This window comes from Trichechus manatus, unplaced genomic scaffold, assembly GCF_000243295.1.
Source record: "Trichechus manatus latirostris isolate Lorelei unplaced genomic scaffold, TriManLat1.0 scaffold00090, whole genome shotgun sequence".
Taxonomy (NCBI): domain Eukaryota; kingdom Metazoa; phylum Chordata; class Mammalia; order Sirenia; family Trichechidae; genus Trichechus; species Trichechus manatus.
Window position 1 is genome coordinate 5149717 of NW_004444026.1, and position 17708 is coordinate 5167424.

A 17708-nucleotide genomic window follows, 5' to 3' on the forward strand; every position below is an offset into this window, starting at 1 on the left:
TTTATCATTTCTCAACTCTGGTTCATGAGTCTTTTAAGCTTTCTCTGGAATTACTATGTATTTTCAATATACCTCTTTGCTTTCCTAGTCGTTAAGTCACCTCTTCTAGAGAGCAGAGTCTAGAGCCATGTTACCTGGGCCCAGTCCCAGCTTCACCTCTTACTGGTTTGGTTACCATAAGCAAGATATGTAACTTCTCTGTGCTTCCGTTTTATACACAAAGGAGGTAGTAGCTTCTACCTCACAGAACTATTGTGAGGATTACATGAGCTAATACATGGAAAACATTTTAGAATACTGCCTGGAACACACTAAGACTGTGAAAAAGTCCAGTTATTATTGTTAGTTTTGGTGCCTAATAAACCAGGCACATGGAAACAAAACCGCCACGTTGGACATTTAGATTCTCTAAAATACTAATTGCTGTCAAATAAAATTTTCCTTTTTTTCCTCCCCCTTTCTAGCTCCAAGAGGAAAGCGAGGGTGGAAAACCTTTTATGCCGTGCTGAAGGGAACAGTTCTTTACTTGCAAAAGGTAAAATAAATAAATAAAAATAAAACCCACAGAACTTTATGAAATAATGATTAAACAAGGTACCCAAAGAAACATTTATTATATAGAGAGGCTACATCATATACCCAAGAGACTTTTATTGATGTTTAAATTATTTTTTAGATTTTTTTTTTCTTTTTTGGTGAAAAAGATTTTCTTTGAATGTATATGATCAGAGAAATAGCTGGATTGTGTTCTAATTAGGTCAAATATTTTTTATTGAACATAAATTGAATAAGTTAGACTTCATGTGGTCTGTATAGATACAGACCTGTGGCAATCCCTGTTTTCAGTGGGTCTTGTATACTGTAGGTTAATTATAACCTTCATTTATATTATTTAACTGTCTTCATTTAAAGCTTACCTAAAATGAGACTCATGTGCTTTCATTCAAGTTCTGAAGTGTTTCCACTTAAAAATGCAAATTAGTTCTGAATTACCTAAATAAGGTTTTGATCACACCATTACCTGTCAGGATCCTTTCTTCCAAATCTAGAACCTGGAAATCAGTTTAGGATCCAGTGTATAAGTTCTGACCCTTTGAAAGGTAGTAACTGGAGCTTCTTCCTCCAGGGAACAGGGATGTGGTGACTAGAATGAAGTACATGCCTTGGCAGGGCCCAGCAGGATTCTAGCTCCCACTATGACGGAAGGGCACAGAATTGGGGTTGATAGTATAACACTGCCCTCAGTAGTGACTAATAGGAAATGATTTTTTAATGTATTTGGAATCATACTGTAATAAAGTTTTGGCATCTTACTCTTTTCACTCTACTTATTATCATAAATACTTTGTCATGTAACTCAAAATTTTTCAGAAGCTTTTTTTGTGTGTGTCAGTCTGGTGTCTGGTCAGACACTAAGATGGTATGCTATTATGTTTTGTGTCTTCTTGTTGCCTTATAAAATTTATAAAAGCATTAATATTAAATGTAGTATATTCCGTTAAATAGGTTTACTATAATTTAACCTTTTCCTCATTTTTAGACATATTCTCTTTCTGGTGATTCAGAGTTGTAAATAACAGTACTTACGTATTTGTGCACATTTCTTTTTATTTTCCTAAGAAAAATTTCTGGGAGTGTCATGGGTTAATGAGTGGGAACTGACTAAAATGCTTAAAGCATATTTCTAAATTACTTCTAGCAACTTTGTACCAATTTTCATTTCCTACAAGCAGTTGGTGACAATATTTCTCTCACCGCAACCTCTCCTCACCACATTTTAATTATTCTTTTAGGGGAATTTAAGGAAAATTTGTAAATAACATTCTTATTATTCTTTTTCCTCTTTCTTTATCAGAACTTTTTTCAATTGTCTAAATTGAGGAGGACCGTATCTAATACAGACCCTTTTGTTGTCTCCCTTTTGTGATAGATCAGGCAAGGAACATCAGAATATGGGATGCTTCATCTTGGGCCAGAGCTTCTTATCTGGGTAAATAGTCTTCACAGAGAGAACTGTAGATTTGACTGAAACCAGGAGAGCCCAGAGAAAATGAATCGTGATGTTCTTCTAAGATTTACATGTTACTTTTGAGGGACAAAGGGGGAAATGGAGACTGTTGTTGATATTAGGAGACTATCCGTGCTTCTGAGTGATCACATATCTTGTATTGACTTTATTTCCCTTTGGAGTCAGCCCAGCTTCTAATTTATAAGTCAGCTGCATTGGTCCCCGCTAAAACAGCATGTGTGTGCATGCTGGGCCCACACTGGTCCTTTCAGCTAGCTTTGTCTCTGCTGGGAACAACCCTTTAAAATTAAATTTCACATAGCACAGTGGTTTCCCTAGCATAAACCCCATTCTCTTAGCTTACTTTTTCATTTTCTCTAAAATCTCTATAAGGGGTATAGCTGTCTTTGGCAGAAGCATTGAATACCTAACTACAGGGTTTCCACCCACTCCATCCCAGGGTGGGCCTGGGAAGAGAAGAAAAGTACTCTTGCATTCAATATTTGACAGTGGACACAAAGAGAGATAGTGTTTCCAAGTCACCAGCTTTGTCTGTCTCATTGTTCTCTCCCTCAGATGGGTGTATTGATATGAGTTTGACTTAACCAGATACACAAGAGAAGGAACTAGACATTGACAACGTAATGACTTTGTACAGTTCAAAGCATCAGCATCCATTTGGATTAGAGCTCCAAAATTAGATTACATCTCCAGATCTGTGGCACCTCTGGAGCACAGCCAATGTGCACTTGAGGGAAAGCTGAGTGAAATTCCTCCTTTAAAGAGAAAAAGCTGGCACTGAGGAGATCATGCATAAGAGTGGGAGAGAGCAAAGCAGAGCTGTGGATTATATACCAGGATGATATTTAAGTCCATAAAAATGCCAGTATGGCTGCAAAGTATCTACTTAGGATGTGCATAGACCAGCATAAACCTATCTATTCTCTCTTCTTATTGTTATTAATCCTCTTGAGTTAGAAAGAGACTGAAAGAATGTGACAAATGCTTAAAATCTCAACATGGTATCAACCACTCTGTGTTCACAGAAGCCTCACACAGATGCTTGAGACTAGCTCCTTTTAGTTTAAGATCCAGTTTATGGTTTCTAACCCTTTGAAAGGTGGTCCCTGGAGCTTCCACCTCCAGGGGAAAGTGAAGTGGAAGCTTTATCTTAGCGAGTCGGCGTCATTATGAATATGTCTGCTGGTTGTTTAATTAGTTTCCTCCTGATCGGTAAAAAAAAATTTAAAAAGACTGATAGACCATACAAATATAAACACCTTATGGGCATCTAAGGAGCCCTGGTGTTGCAGTGGTTAAGTGCTCAGCTGCTAACTGAAAGGTCAGCAATTTAAACCCACCAGCTGCTCTGCAGGAGAATGATGTGGCAGTTTGCTTCCACAAAGATTATAGCCTCGGAAACCCTATAGGGAAGTTCTACCCTGTCCTGTAGGATTGCTGTGAGTCATAATCGACTTGACGGCAACAGGTCAGCAACAGTTACGGGCATCTACATCTGAAAATGCCAAGCGCTGTAGAGTGAGTTAACAGTGGTGCTGTCTGTTGCAGCTGCTAAGAGACCTTTACTTCAGAATGACCTCTGGAATATTGTACTACCCTAAAACAGCAGGAATAGGTATTTAGCGTTCTTTCTTCTCGAATTACTTCCAGGTAACATCAATAGAGACATTGGTGATTCAGTGGTAGAGTTCTTGCCTTCCATGTAGGAGTCCTGGGTTCAATTCCTAGACACTAGACCTCAATCGCAGCTACCACCTGTCTGTCAGTGGAAGCTTACGTGTTGCTATGACAATGAATAGGTTTCCACGGAGCTTCCAGATTAAGATGGAGTAGGAAAAAAGGCCTGGCAACCTACTTCCTACAGTCAGCTGGTGAAAACCCTGTGGTTTCAGTTAACAGTCAAATCTGTAACCAATAATAGCAATGGTGTAGGACTGGGCAGCATTTTCTTCCCTTGTGCATGGCGTCACCGTGAGTCAGGGGTCAACTCAACGGTGGTTAACAACATTAGAGTGTGTTAGAGGCTCAATGCTGGTGATGGGTGTGTCCTAATGTCCAACTAATGTCCCAGTGCTGGCTAGTCCTTAACCCCTTTGGAGTCTTCATCTACCGGTACATGATGGCAGACACTACAAAAAGCAAGTTACGTGATTGCAAGGTGATGGTTTTACAATTTAGGATTTATATCCACATAGTTATTTAGGGTCCACCACATGCCAGCTACTATACTAAATACTGGGCTTTCTGAGATGACTAAGACAGTCCCTGCTTACATAGAGCACACAAACTAGCGGGAGAAGCAGGTAAATTGCACATTCACCAAACAATGGGATTACTTATAGAGGCAGAGAAAAGGCACCCTGAAGAGGGCAGCCAGACATGCCTGCAAAGATCAGAGAGTGCTTTCCTGAGGAATTAACACACCTTCACCTGAAGGATGAGCAGGCGCGTTTGCCAGGAAGCCAAGGGCAAGAAATGGTTTTTTAGCCCAGGGGGTTGGAGGGTGGTGAGTGAATGATTTACAAGAATGCAACATGTTCAAAGAATGGCAGTTTTTTACATTTGGATGGGATTAACAAGCAGTAGAAAGATGACGAAAAATTATGTTTCAAACAATGAAGTGTATCACAAAAAAATGAGATGGCATCATGTTGTCACAAACTGTCCAGTACTACAAAGGAAGTAGTTTTCTTTCTGGAAGGATTTTCAAACTCTGAGTTCTCTGCTGTTCCCACCAACATCCAGGTGCTCAAAGGATGTGAATGGCGTGCCAGGCAGCCCTTCTCACAGGACGGCTCGGTAGGGCATGTGCCCTGGAAATGACACATCACTCTCTAGCTTCCCCTTTGTGCTCCTAGAATGCCAGTGTTAATGCTGCTGGGGTTCAGATATGGCTGAGAAAAAAGTAGTCAGCCTTCCCTCTTCTTCCTTCACTCAACCAGTTCTCTGTGACTTGGATGATTGGTAGTGAAAAAGGACCATCTTTCCCCTAGTCCCCAAGACTAGTTTAATTCAGTTTCGTGAAGACTCACTTATTCAGCCGTATGGCGTGATAGTCTGCCAGGTGTAGGGTATGAAGATAACATGACCTACAGGACCTAGCACCTGTCCTTCAGGGTCTCGCTGGCACACTCAGTTCTCTAGCCATTCTCTTCCTTCTCATACCTTTCTACCCTCTATAATTTTCCTAGCATCAAAAATTCCTGTGCAAAGGCTTCTAGTAACTTGTTCCTTCCCGAGTCCTCTCCTTTTTACCCAGGTGGCACCACAGCCACCAGTGTGCCGGCCCCTTCAAAAGTGGGATGGAGGGATGGTATTCCCAAGATGGAAGGAAGCAGTGCCCCTTCCCCCTTGATTGAATGAATCAAATAGGTCTTCTAAAGAGTTCATAATGGCTGGCAGCTCACTCCTTGAAAGCCCACTTTCTCCTGACTATAAACACATGCACACCACACACATACACAAAACCCACACCCCCACTAATAACAATCTAGTTAGGATCTCATTCCATTATCAATTGCTCCTCAATTACACTAAAACTGTTCATCAAGGCTTCTCAGCTATGAAATAGCCTAATGGTTTTTACCCACATAGAACAATTCTATTAGTATCTCCTCAATAAGAGTGAAGGGTAATAGTGAGAGGCCCTCTCTCCCAAAAGAAAACCACTTAGTCATCAGAAGGATAACCAGGCATAGCTGAAATTATGCTGGAAAAGAGCTCTCAACCTTTTTAATCTCCAGGCATTCAACCACCTTCCCTATCCCCATCCCTCCCATCATCACAACCAATCAACAAGCTTTGTCACAAAGGCTTTTGGTCACTCCTGTAGGAACTTGAAGAGTTAATAAATTTCTCATGCCTCTCAAGTTTATAACACTCCCTGTGTGTTTATGGCCCTCTCAGTTTAATGCCCACCCCACCCCCACCCCTAAATGCACACCATTCTAGCAGCTTCTTAGATGGCAGAGAGAGAGACCTTTGTTAGACTGGGAATCTCTCTCCTCTGCTTCCTTAGTTCCTTCTAGGAAAATATGCCCCTTGGAAGAACATTAAAAGTGTAGGACTGGAAAGTAGACACACCTGGTCAAACTCTAAGTCTATCGCTTAACTGATACTCTGATTTGGAGCAGTTGATTATCTTCTCAAGCTTCAGCTTGTTCATCTCTAAAATGGGGGGAAATGGTGTTAAGCTTACACGGTTGATGTAAGGAATTTTTTAAATATATGAAAGAAACACTTGGCATACAGTAGGTAAATAATAAATATTGGTTCCTTTTCTGATGACTTATAAGATGTGAGAGTTTTTTCCTTTTTAGTCATTTCATGATTCTTGCCAGTCTCCTGAGGAATAAAGTGAACGGCTCAGACAGACTTTTTCCTAACTTTTTACAATCCTACAACAGCAGTCTATGCAATGAAATGATTCAGAGTAGGCCAGTCACCTCAACCATGCAAATACAGCCCCTTTCCTTCCCCAGTAGCTTTAATAAAGAATAAATAATACTCTCACCCTTTCTCTCCACTTTAGATTAGAAACAGTCAAATGCCCCAATAAGCCCTCCTAGGACCAGTACAAGGAGTAATAGGCAAGGCACAGAGCTTCAAGTTCTCCAGTTACTGATGTGTCATAGTCACTAACTACAGATACCGCTACAACCTAGTTCCTCACTCCCATAGACATTAGGTACATATATGACGTTTTTGTTGTTAGGTGCCATCGAGTCAATTCAGACTCATAGCGATCATATGAACAATAGAACAAAACACTGCCTGATCCTGCACCATCCTCATGATTATTATGCTTGAGCCCATTGTTGCAGCCACTGTGTCAATCCATCTCATTGAGGGTCTTCGTCTTTTTCACTGGCCCTCTAGCTTATCAAGCATGATGTCCTTCTCCAGGGACTGATCTCTCCTGATAACACATCCAAAGTAAGTGAGACAAAGTCTTGCCATCCTTGCTTCCGAGGAGCACTGTTGGCTGTACTTCTTCCAAGACAGACTTGTTCATTCTTCTGACAGTCTGTGATATATTCAGTATTCTTCAACAACACTATAATTCAAAGGCATCAATTCTTCAATCTTCTTTATTCATTGTCCACCTTTCACATGGCATATGAGGCCATTGAAAACACCATGGCTTGGGTCAGGTGTACTTTTGTCTTTAAAGTGACATCTTTGCTTTTTAACACTTTAAAGAGGTCTTTTGTAGCAGATTTGCCCAATGCCATGCATTTTTTGATTTCTTGACTAGTGCTTCCATGGGCATTGATTGTGGATTCAAGTAAAATGAAATCCTTAACAACTTCAGTCTTTTCTCCATTTATCATGATGTTGCTTATTGGTCCAGTTATGAGGATTTTTGTTTTCTTTATATTAAGTTGTAGTCCATACTGAATGCAATAGTCTTTGATCTTCATCAGTAAGTGCTTCAGGTCCTCTTCACTTTCAGCAAGTAAGGTTGTATCATCTGCATATTGCAGGTTGTTAATGAATCTTCTTCCAATCATGATGCTGTGTTCTTCATATAGTCCAGCTTCTCGGGTTATTTACTCAGTGTACAGATTAAATAAGTACTGTGAAATGATACAGCCCTGATGCACACCTTTCCTAACTTTAAACTATGTAGTATCCCCTCGTTCTGTTTGAATGACTGCTTGTTGGTCTATGTACAGGTTCTGCATGAGTACAATTAAGTGTTCTGGAATTCCCATTCTTCGTAATGTTATCCATAATTTGTTATGATCCACGCAGTCAAATGCCTTTGCATAGTCAATAAAACACAGGTAAATATCTTTCTGGTATTCCCTGCTTTCAGCCAGGATCCATCTGTTACCAGCAATGATGTCCCTCTTTCCACATCCTCTTCTGAATCAGACTTGAATTTCTGGCAGTTTCCTGTGGATGTACTTCTGTAACTGCTTTTGAATAATCTTCAGCAAAATTTTGTGTGTCATATTAATTATATTGTTCAATAATCTCCACATTCTGTTGGATTACCTTTCTTTGGAATGGGTACAAATATAAATCTCCAGTCGGTTGGCCAAATAGCTGTCTTCCAAATTTCTTGGCATAGACGAGTGAACGCTTCCAGTACTGTATGCATTTGTTGAAACATCTCAGTTGGTATTCTGTCAATTTCTAGAGCCTTTTTTTCCGCCAATGCCTTCAGTGCAGCTTGGACTTCTTCTTTCAGTATGGTCAGTTCTCGATCATATATATGCTCCCTCCTGAAATGGTTGAACAGCGACCAATTCTTCTAGTTACAGTGACTCTGTGACTCCTTCCATCTTCTTTTGATGCTTCCCATGCTGTTCAATATTTTCCCTGCAGAATCCTTCAGTATTGCAACTTGAGGCTTGAATTTTCTCTCCAGTTCTTTCAGCTTGAGAAATGCTGAGCGTATTCTTCTCTTTTGGTTTCCTAACTCTAGGTCTCTGCACATTTGACTATAATACTTTACATTAGTTCCCATAATTGGCTTCCAGTTAGAAGCGTTTGACCAGAGGCCAGACCCATGCCTCTTCTTACTCTCCCAATCCCTCTTAACCGTAGAGATTTAGAGACTACCCTGACCTGAGTTCTCTCTGCTATGGAAAAACAAGCTGTAGAATTTATACACTGATTCCAGATGACAAATAATAATAATAATAAGGAAGCACAATAGGAGTCACCCTGTTGAAGGGAAATTTAAAAGCAGTATTCCTGTATTAAAAAAAAAAAACAACCCACAAATCCTGCTTAGCATTGCTATATATCTAATATGTAAAAGAATAATAATTCCCAGATCAGAGCATCATACATCACAAACATAGGAAATGGGTTGGCAGACTTCCTGAGCCACCTCACTTCAGTGGTCATTCAGCTAGAAATGGGACTGTTTGTTAGTATCTAATTTTTAGGGTCCTTTTCCACTTGAGCCTCACAACGTCATAGGATGATGCTGTTCACTGTTTTTGTTCATTGAGAAGCTGAGGTTGGTTAACCTCCCCAGGATTGTGAAGGTAGTGTGGCCAAGCTAGTATTTTTTACTTTAGGTTATTCTTGGGTAAATACTAATGCTCTAGTGTATGACCGTTATAATTACTAGAAGTTTTAAAACAAACTATTTTGAGGATGGGGGCATTTCACTAACTTTTACCTCATTGACCAGGTTAATACATAGCAAATGTGCAATAACTTACTTCCTTTCCTTTAACCTCCTGCTTTAATAAGGGTGGATGGATACGCTTTTCTCATTACAATTTGCTGACTTCAGACACTCTTTTATTGGAATGTGGAACTGTCTGTAGTCATATCTTGTAATTACGTAAGTAACCTGAGATTTTTCTAACACAGACCTGTTTTCAGGTATTCTTCCTTATTCTCAGAAATCATGAAATATCAGAAATGTCAATATCCCAACCATTTCCTGGCTCCCAGATTGCCACCCTGAAGTGGTCCAAGCATCCATTACCAGCTAAGCACTGGCTACTCTTTTTTTGTTCTAAAGGTTTGGTTACCACCCATGTTTCTGGCAGGAGACAAACTACCATCCAGATACAGGAGGCCCTAATGTTAGGTAGGAAGCAGATCAGTCATGAATGCACCTATAAGATTAGACTTCTGCCGCTTTTTCAGAATACCCTACACTGCAGATGTGATTGTGAGCAAGATACAGTCCATATATCTGACTATCTGAAGAGATCACCAGATAAAAAACCATTTCCATGCCATTTGATAAATGTTACAAAGCATGCTATGGGAGCACATTCAAAAGGGAACCTAACGGAGCCTGAGAAAGAAGAGGCAAGATCGTGGAAAGTGATGAAGAAACTGATGTTTAAGCCTTGACTTAGAAGACGAATAGAAGTTAGTCATATGGGAAGATTCAGACAGTGAGATACAGGTATGGATGCCTAGATGTGAGAAAGTAAAGCACATTCAGGGAGCTGTAGGCTTGGTGGAGCATGAAGGGTGTCCAAGGCAGATTATGAAGAGCCTAGAAAGCCATGTTAAGGAGCTGAAACTTAGAGCAATGTGAAACTATTAAAGGATTCTAAACTGGGGAATGACGTGATCAGGTTTTACAAAGATCAGTCTGACTGCAGGTTAAGAGAATGGATTAGAGGGAGAAAAGGTTGGAGGTGGAGAAACCAGATGGGCTTGAGCCAGAGGAAGGGCAGCAGCGAGGGAGAGTTCAGTTTAAAGTGTTGAGTTCAAGGTGTCTATGGAACAATAAATGGAAACGTTCAGTAGGCAATTAGATACTCAGATCTGGCACCGAGGAGAGAGTCTAAAAATACAGATCTGGAGAGTCATCAAAAATAGTTGATAATTTAAGCCATAGGAGTAGATGATGTCACGCAGAGAAAGTTTGCAGATTGAGGAGAATCTGGAGAATAGAACAGTGGGACACGGACACTTCATATGTGCCCTGAGAAGAGGAGGCAGTGAAGGAGACTGAGCAGTGACAGAGAGGTAGAAGAAAACTGAGGAGAAAGAGAGAGGTGTCACAGACTTCAATAGTCGGTGAAAGTATCACGTATTATAAAAAGTGCATACTTTCCTCTGTGCCCTTTCACACTTTGAAAAGGCCATGTGGACCCTCTCATATCATTCTCTTACAAATTGGAAAATGCTTAAAAGTGTTCCCTTGGGAGAATGATGATCACACCCAGGTTTTTACTAGTTGCAATTTAGATTAATGTCTCAGCCCATCAAAGAAATGTGACCATTTTGTAAGGGACATTTAAGACATAATCATAGTTTTTTTTTTTAAGTATAAATTCATAAAGAGACATTACAGCCAGAAACGTAGCTGGTCTCTGGGGTTTGAGACATTTAGGCTGTGCTCTGAAGATTGTGTGTGACGAAACACAATGTTTGTTTAAATGCCTAGCACACAGAAACTAGTTATCTTTGTTCCTAATGATTTTTTTTTTTTTTTTTGTCCCCATATGATGAAGTGCTTTGTGACTTCTCAGTCATCCAAGTGTGAGATTGGTCCAGGATGAAAGCCTCTCTCCCTGTCTGCCACTCAGGCTCCTAGACAATGCTTTTCTCTCTCTCTCTTCTTTTTCCCCTTCCCTCCCTCCTTTCCTTCCCTTCTCCTCTCCCCCCTTTCTTTCTTTTCCTTCAGCATTACACCCACACCCATCATGTGAAAGTTACAGAGGACAATATGACTTTGACACTGACTTGGCCCTCACAGGACTCTAAACCAGACAGTGGGCATGCGGAGGGGTGGGTGAAGGACAGACATCTCATTCAGCATGGTCATTGACAGGTGATACAAGCACTACCTTTAGCAGACATGTTAGTAAAGCCTGGAAATGAGAGGAAATCAGAAAATCGCCCCCCACCAATGAAAACTCTGATCCTTATATTAGTGAGAAAAATCGAAGAAGTATGGAAGAATGGAAGCCCTGGTGGTGCAGTGGTAAGAGTTTGATGAGTACTCAGATTTTTTTCCTGCTTAAAACACTCTGATAAATTAATACTCCTTAAGTTTCTTCAGATTATTGAGTCAAGGCATCCTATAATCTTTAAGTTACAAGGGCTGCTGATGGATATCTGCTCCCCCAACTCCCTTCCAGTGGCGCTGCATAATCATTAAATGATAGATCCTAACTTCCTGGTTCATTCGCCAGATTTATCCTGGACACCTTCCTGTCCCCTGCTGAAATCTGAGGCCTTGCTGAAAAAGCATTTCAAGTCCTACTATGTATAAGTGACCCGCTCTACATGGATAAAGGAGGGTTAAAATGCAAAGTGTTTCAGTGCTAACAAAGAATAGAATAGTCCTCCTACCACAGCTGGTACCTCACCGTCATTGCAGTGTGTCAGATAGTCACCACATGCATGCTGACTGAATACATTAATATAAAAATTGAAAGCTGTCTAATAAAAAACTGAAGCTGTCTACTTTTAGAAAGAGTGTTGTTGTTAGCTGCCATCAAGTCAGTTCCGACTCATAGTGACCCTACCTACAACAGAAGGAAGCACTGCCAGGTCGTGCACCATCCTCACAATCAGTGTTATGATTGAGCCCATTGTTGCAGCCACTGTGTCAATCCATCTTGTTGAGGGTATTCATCTTTTTTGATGACCCTCTACCAAGCATGATGTCCTTCACCAGGGACTGGTCCTTCCTGATAACATGTCTAAAGTAACTGAGACAAAGTCTTAAACATCCTTGCTTCTAATGAGTATTCTGGCTGTACTTCTTCTAAGACAGATTTGTTTGTTCTTTTGGCAGTCCATGGTGTATATTCAGTATTCTTTGCCAACACCATAATTCAAAGGCATCTTCATTCTTCTTCGGTTTTTCTTATTCATTGTCCAGCTTTCTCATGCATATGAGGCAATTGAAAACGCCATGGCTTGGGTTGGGCACACCTTAGTCTTTAAAGTGACATCTTTGCTTTTTAACACTTTAAAGAGATCTTTTGCAGTAGATTTGCCCAGTGCCATGCATCGTTTGATTTCTTGACTACTGCTTCCATGGGCATTGATTGTGGATTCAAGTAAAATGAAATCCTTGCCAACTTCAATATTTAGAAAGATATCCAACCAGAAATACGTATAATTAAAAGGAAAATAAAAGATAGTCACCAAATTATCAAAAATGCTTCTAATGCCGTTTTTAAAAATCAGGAATAGACAGTTTTGGACCCAGTTTACTCTAATTAGTGACATTTTTATTAATATCCTTATAGCTTCAAGCAAGAACTTGCCCTCGGTTCTCCATTCTATATTCTTTCAGAGAAAATCAAGACCATTTCAAATTTGCTTTAAATGGTTTTGATTAGATACAACAATTTTACCTGTTTCTACATGAAGGTAAACACTTTGAAAACTGGAATTTGAGTACGTTTTTAAATGATGTTGATGAACTTTAACTGAGATTTGGTCACTTTCCAAACGTACTTTGTATCCATCCGCCTGTGAGTGCACATTTTCAGACTGGGTGCCAATTATTTATACATATGTAGGTGATTTTTGTGTTAGCGTGTTATGATTCAACTTCATAGTGCAGAATTTTAATTAGCAAGCATATGAAAAATAAGAAAGCTTTTCATTTCCTGCTTTAACTGAATTTAAAATAAATAGCATTGTAAATCACGTTCTTGGTGCTTGTAAGGGTAGTAGAGTGCTCTAATGAATCGTACTAGATAAAAGATGTAGATTGCAGTGAACACAGGTGACAGTAACATTTTTAGGTGTCATTTTCACCCTTCATTTGTTTGAGAAAATGGGTAGTAATTAGATGTCGTGGAGCATTTTCTTTTCTTATGGAAAATGTCTTGGTTGAATTTATCTTGCTCTCTGTTTCACATTTAGTTTCACAGCAAATAGTCTTAGGTCTGAAATGATTTGATTATGATAATTTACCCCTTATTTCTTTTTCCCCAGTTCCACCACATAAGCATCATCTTCTGCTTTCAGTAGTGCAAAAAAAAAGATGTCAGAATAATCTCCAAAGGATAAAGTCAGTTCTTTTTATTCAATTTTGAATCCTAGTGTTTCCATTGTACCCTTGGCTTTGCTCATTTTCATGGACTTGCAACTTCAATTTCCAGTAGGAATTCAGAATGCTGAAGGTATTTTAAAGTTTTTATTTTACCCCTTTATTTAATGGTAAAATGATGTCACCATCAGCTAGAAAACAGAAGGCTTATTAGACTTAAAATTTCTAGGCTTCAGTGTGGTCCTTGTGAAATAGATCCTGCTTCTGTTTCTGCCCTAGCAGTATTTTCTTTCCGATACAAGTTAAACTAGCAGTGTGTCTTAAAGTTTTGGACACTGCCTTGGGCTAGACTTCTCTTCAAAAAGCTCTGATGCAGTTATCCCAAGTTGACAATTGTTAGCTTTCACTTAGGGCTATCATAAATATTGTATTTTAAAATTCTTTGTACTTTTAGGGTGATCTAAGAATGTCATCATTAAAGTTTGGTTTTAAACCAAAACATCAGCAGTGAGAATATGCTTCAGGAATATTTATAGAGGCTCCAAGTGTGCAGGTCTAAGTTTTCTAGTATTAATAGCTACCAGTTGGCCTTTGGTTTCTTATTCACCTCTAGTAGTTTGTTAGACGTGATATAGTTGGGAGTTGAAACTATAGGAGTAGTTGCGATTATTCCCAAGGGATGCTTGTGGAATGAAAAAGGAAGAAGGCCAACAGCAGAACTAACATTTGAAGGGCAGGCCAAAGAGGAGGTAGCAAAGTAATGATCAGAGAGATGGAGAGAAATCAGAGGAGTAAAGTAACAGGAAGCCAAAGAATTTCAAGAGGAATATTTTCAACTTCTTCAGGTGCCAGAAAACTAAAAAGAATCTAACGAATTTTGCAGTTAAGAGATCAGTGATGACCTTTGTCAGAGCAGTTTTAATGATGTGTGCAAATGGACTCCAGGTAGCAGGGGGACAAAGAGTAAACTGGAAATGAGTACATAAAAGCAGCTAATGCAGGCTACTAACTCAATGGATGTAAAAGAGAAGAGAGAGGTGGCAGCTAGTGGAGAAGGCAATATTCAGGAAGGACTATAATCTTACAGAGAGACCTTGACTGTATTTATAGACTGTCGGAAAGAAGCCAGTAGATAGGGAACAGTTAGAAACATAGGAGAAGCAAACATAAAAAAAGTAGGAGAAACACGTTGTTGTTAGTTGCCGTCCAGTTGGTTCTGACTCATAGCAACCCTGTGTACAACAGAACAAAACACTGCCCAGTCCTGTGCCATCCTCACAGTCGTTGCTGTGTTTGAGCCCATTGTGATAGCCACTGTGTCAATCCATCTTACTGAGGGTCTTCTTTTTTTTTTGCTGGCCCTCTACTTTACCAAGCATGATGTCCTTCTAAAGGGTTTGGTCCCTCCTCATAACATATCCAAAGTTCATGAGACGAAGCAGTCTCCCCATCCTTGCTTCCAAGGAGCACTCTTGGCTGTACTTCTCCCAAAACAGGCATGTTTGTTCTTCACCAACACTATAATTCAAAGGCATCAATTCTTCGATCTTCCTTATTCATAGACCAGCTTTCACATGCATATGAAGCAATTGAAAATACCATGGCTTGGGTCAGGTGCACCTTAGTCCTCAAAGTGACATCTTTGCTTTTTGATACTTTAAAGAGGTCTTTTGCAGCAGATTGCAGATTTGCCCAGTACAGTAAGTCATTTGATTTCTTGACTGCTGCTTCCATGGCTGTTGATTGTGGATGTCAAGAAATCCTTGACAGCTTCAATCTTTTCTCCATTTATCATGATGTTGCTTATCAATCCAATTGTAAGGATTTTTGTTTTCTTGATGAAATAAACTGGAATTAAGATAAAAGCCAAAATCACAGACCTAGCATAGCAAAAAAAAAAATACTGCAAATTTCTAGGCTAGCCTCTATGCAAATTCAAATATCAGATGTGTTAGGGATCATTATCTATGGAACTTAGGAGCCCTGGTGGTGCAGTGGTTAAGCACATGGCTGCTAACTGAAAGGTTGGTGATTCAAACCCACCAGTCCCTCTGCAGGAGAAAGATGCAGCAATCTGCTTCCGTAAAGATTACAACCTTGGGAACCCTATGGGGCAGTCTCATTCTGCCCTATAGCATTGCTGTGAGTCAGAATCGACTCGATGGCAATGGGCTTTTTGGGTTTTATATATAGGGAAATGGAGGTAGCATGTACATTCCTTGCAGATAATTTTGGCCCTTGTCATTTATTTCTATCTTATTAAATTGTATTTATTATTAAATATTCCCATCTGCCTCATTTATTCTCTACTACCTCCATTCCATTCTGAAAACTAAGTGGTTAAATTGGATGGGGGCCAGATATGCTTGGTTCTGTTACAGGTAATCATAAGGCTGGGGGGAATTTGGTAGTCATGCTACCTCCAGTTAAAACTCGTACTCTAATAAAAATTTCCCTAGAAGGGAATTTGTGAATCTTTGGAATGCTTAATCACTGAGAAAAATCTCATTAAAAAAAGATAAGAAAGACCCTCAAAACATAACTAGATTGTAGTTTTATGCATTAATAGATGCTATAGAAGAACAGATACATATTAATAGATTGTATTTATTTTAAGATTTTCTTTTCATTCTCCTTCTTTATTCATCATACCTCTCTAGAAGACTGTCATTGTCAATATCAGTTCTTAGCCTCTGAGTCTTAATAAAAAAATAAGACTTCCGGTTACAAGCCCAAGGTGGATATTTTATCATTTAAGTTTGGGTAATCTTTTTGTTACTGTCGTTATTTATTGCCTATTTTAAAGGGAAAACCTTTGCCTCTCAGCATTTACAGGACAGTGGTCATTAAGACTCAACAGCTTGCTGTTTTTGTTTGTTTGTTTTCTGAAGGTTTACATTAGTGACAGTACTATTTGACTTGTGGAAGGAAGGGAGAGGAGACATAATGGGATTGTAATTTTTCTTTTAGAATTTTGTAAAACTAAATTATAATAAGGGAACAGACAATTTAGGCTTTTTAGGCTTTTACTACTAATTAGAAGGGTGTGTGTGTTGAGGGGGCACAGTAGTTAAAGCATCTGGCGCCTAACTGAGAGGCCAGCAGTCTGTTTCTGTAAAGATTGCAGCCCTGGAAACCCTGTGGAGCAGTTCTACACTGTTCATTGGGGTCGCTATGAGTTGGAATCAACTCTGTGGCGATGGATTTGGGTTTTTTGGTTTGGATAAAATTTGAGAAGGGGAAAGGGGACTTTAAGCATTAGATAACGTCTTCTGTAACAATTTGGAAACCCTGGTGGCGTAGTGGTTAAGAGCTACGGCTGCTAACCAAACGGTCAACAGTTTGAATCCACCAGGCACTCCTTAGAAACCCTGTGGGGCAGTTCTACTCTGTCCTGTAGGGTCGCTATGAGTTGGAATCGACTCGACGGCAACGGGTATGGTTTTTTTGGTTTTTTTATAACAATTTGTAGCCTATGACTATTATACTTAAATTGGTTTTCAGGCCTTTTGGATTCTAATGGACCTAGAAACTACTAGGAGTAATAGACTCAAACTTGCTTTAAATTCTACTTATTATTCTACTAATTGGGGTTTTTTGAGTTCTGTTTGGAGGGATGTCATACAGAAGAGCATTTCTAAACTCTATGAATTGTGTAGATGATGCCCAAAGATAAAATTACATCTATACATGACATCTTTTTAATGTAGTTTTACTTATTTTTCAAATTTATGGTGATAGAGCTAAGCTTTCTCATGATTATTAAACTGATTTTTTTTTCTCTTTCAGCAGAAGAGCTGGAAAAATCATCTTATTTTACTGTTTAGTTTTCTTTTGATAATGTTAGCCTAAAAAGGAAGTAGCAGGAAAATGTTACCTCTTTAGAGCAAAGAACGTGACAGCATTGTTTTCACCATCAGTATAATTCTGTTGATAGATAATCTGGAAACTTTTGCATTTATCTGTTTAATCTTGAAACCAAATCGTTTCATTGGACCTAGCCTCATTTCAAATCACTGTAAAATGTATCAAATAGATATTTTTGTCTTTGGCCTTCCTTAGCTACTTACGTTAATTTTTATATATCAGCTTTTTAAAAAAATTTCCTTTAAGTAGGTGTGTTTTCTCCTTCTCAGCAGTTTTTCCAGACAACAGAATGGGTTTTCTGACATTTATGAAGTAGCACAGAGTTGTTTTCTACTATTCGTTTTGCTTTTTTCGTGC

General features: G+C 39.2%; 1 protein-coding gene across 1 annotated transcript in view; it reads left to right on the forward strand.

Annotated features, from left to right (window-relative positions):
- The window catches only part of PSD3 (pleckstrin and Sec7 domain containing 3), a 573181-nt gene that overhangs the window by 511207 nt on the left and 44266 nt on the right, over positions 1 to 17708 (forward strand). The window contains exons 12-13 of the mRNA XM_012557204.2: positions 465 to 535; positions 11154 to 11257. Of these exons, the coding sequence (XP_012412658.2) occupies positions 465 to 535; positions 11154 to 11257 (175 nt within the window). The remainder of the gene's footprint in view (positions 1 to 464; positions 536 to 11153; positions 11258 to 17708) is intronic.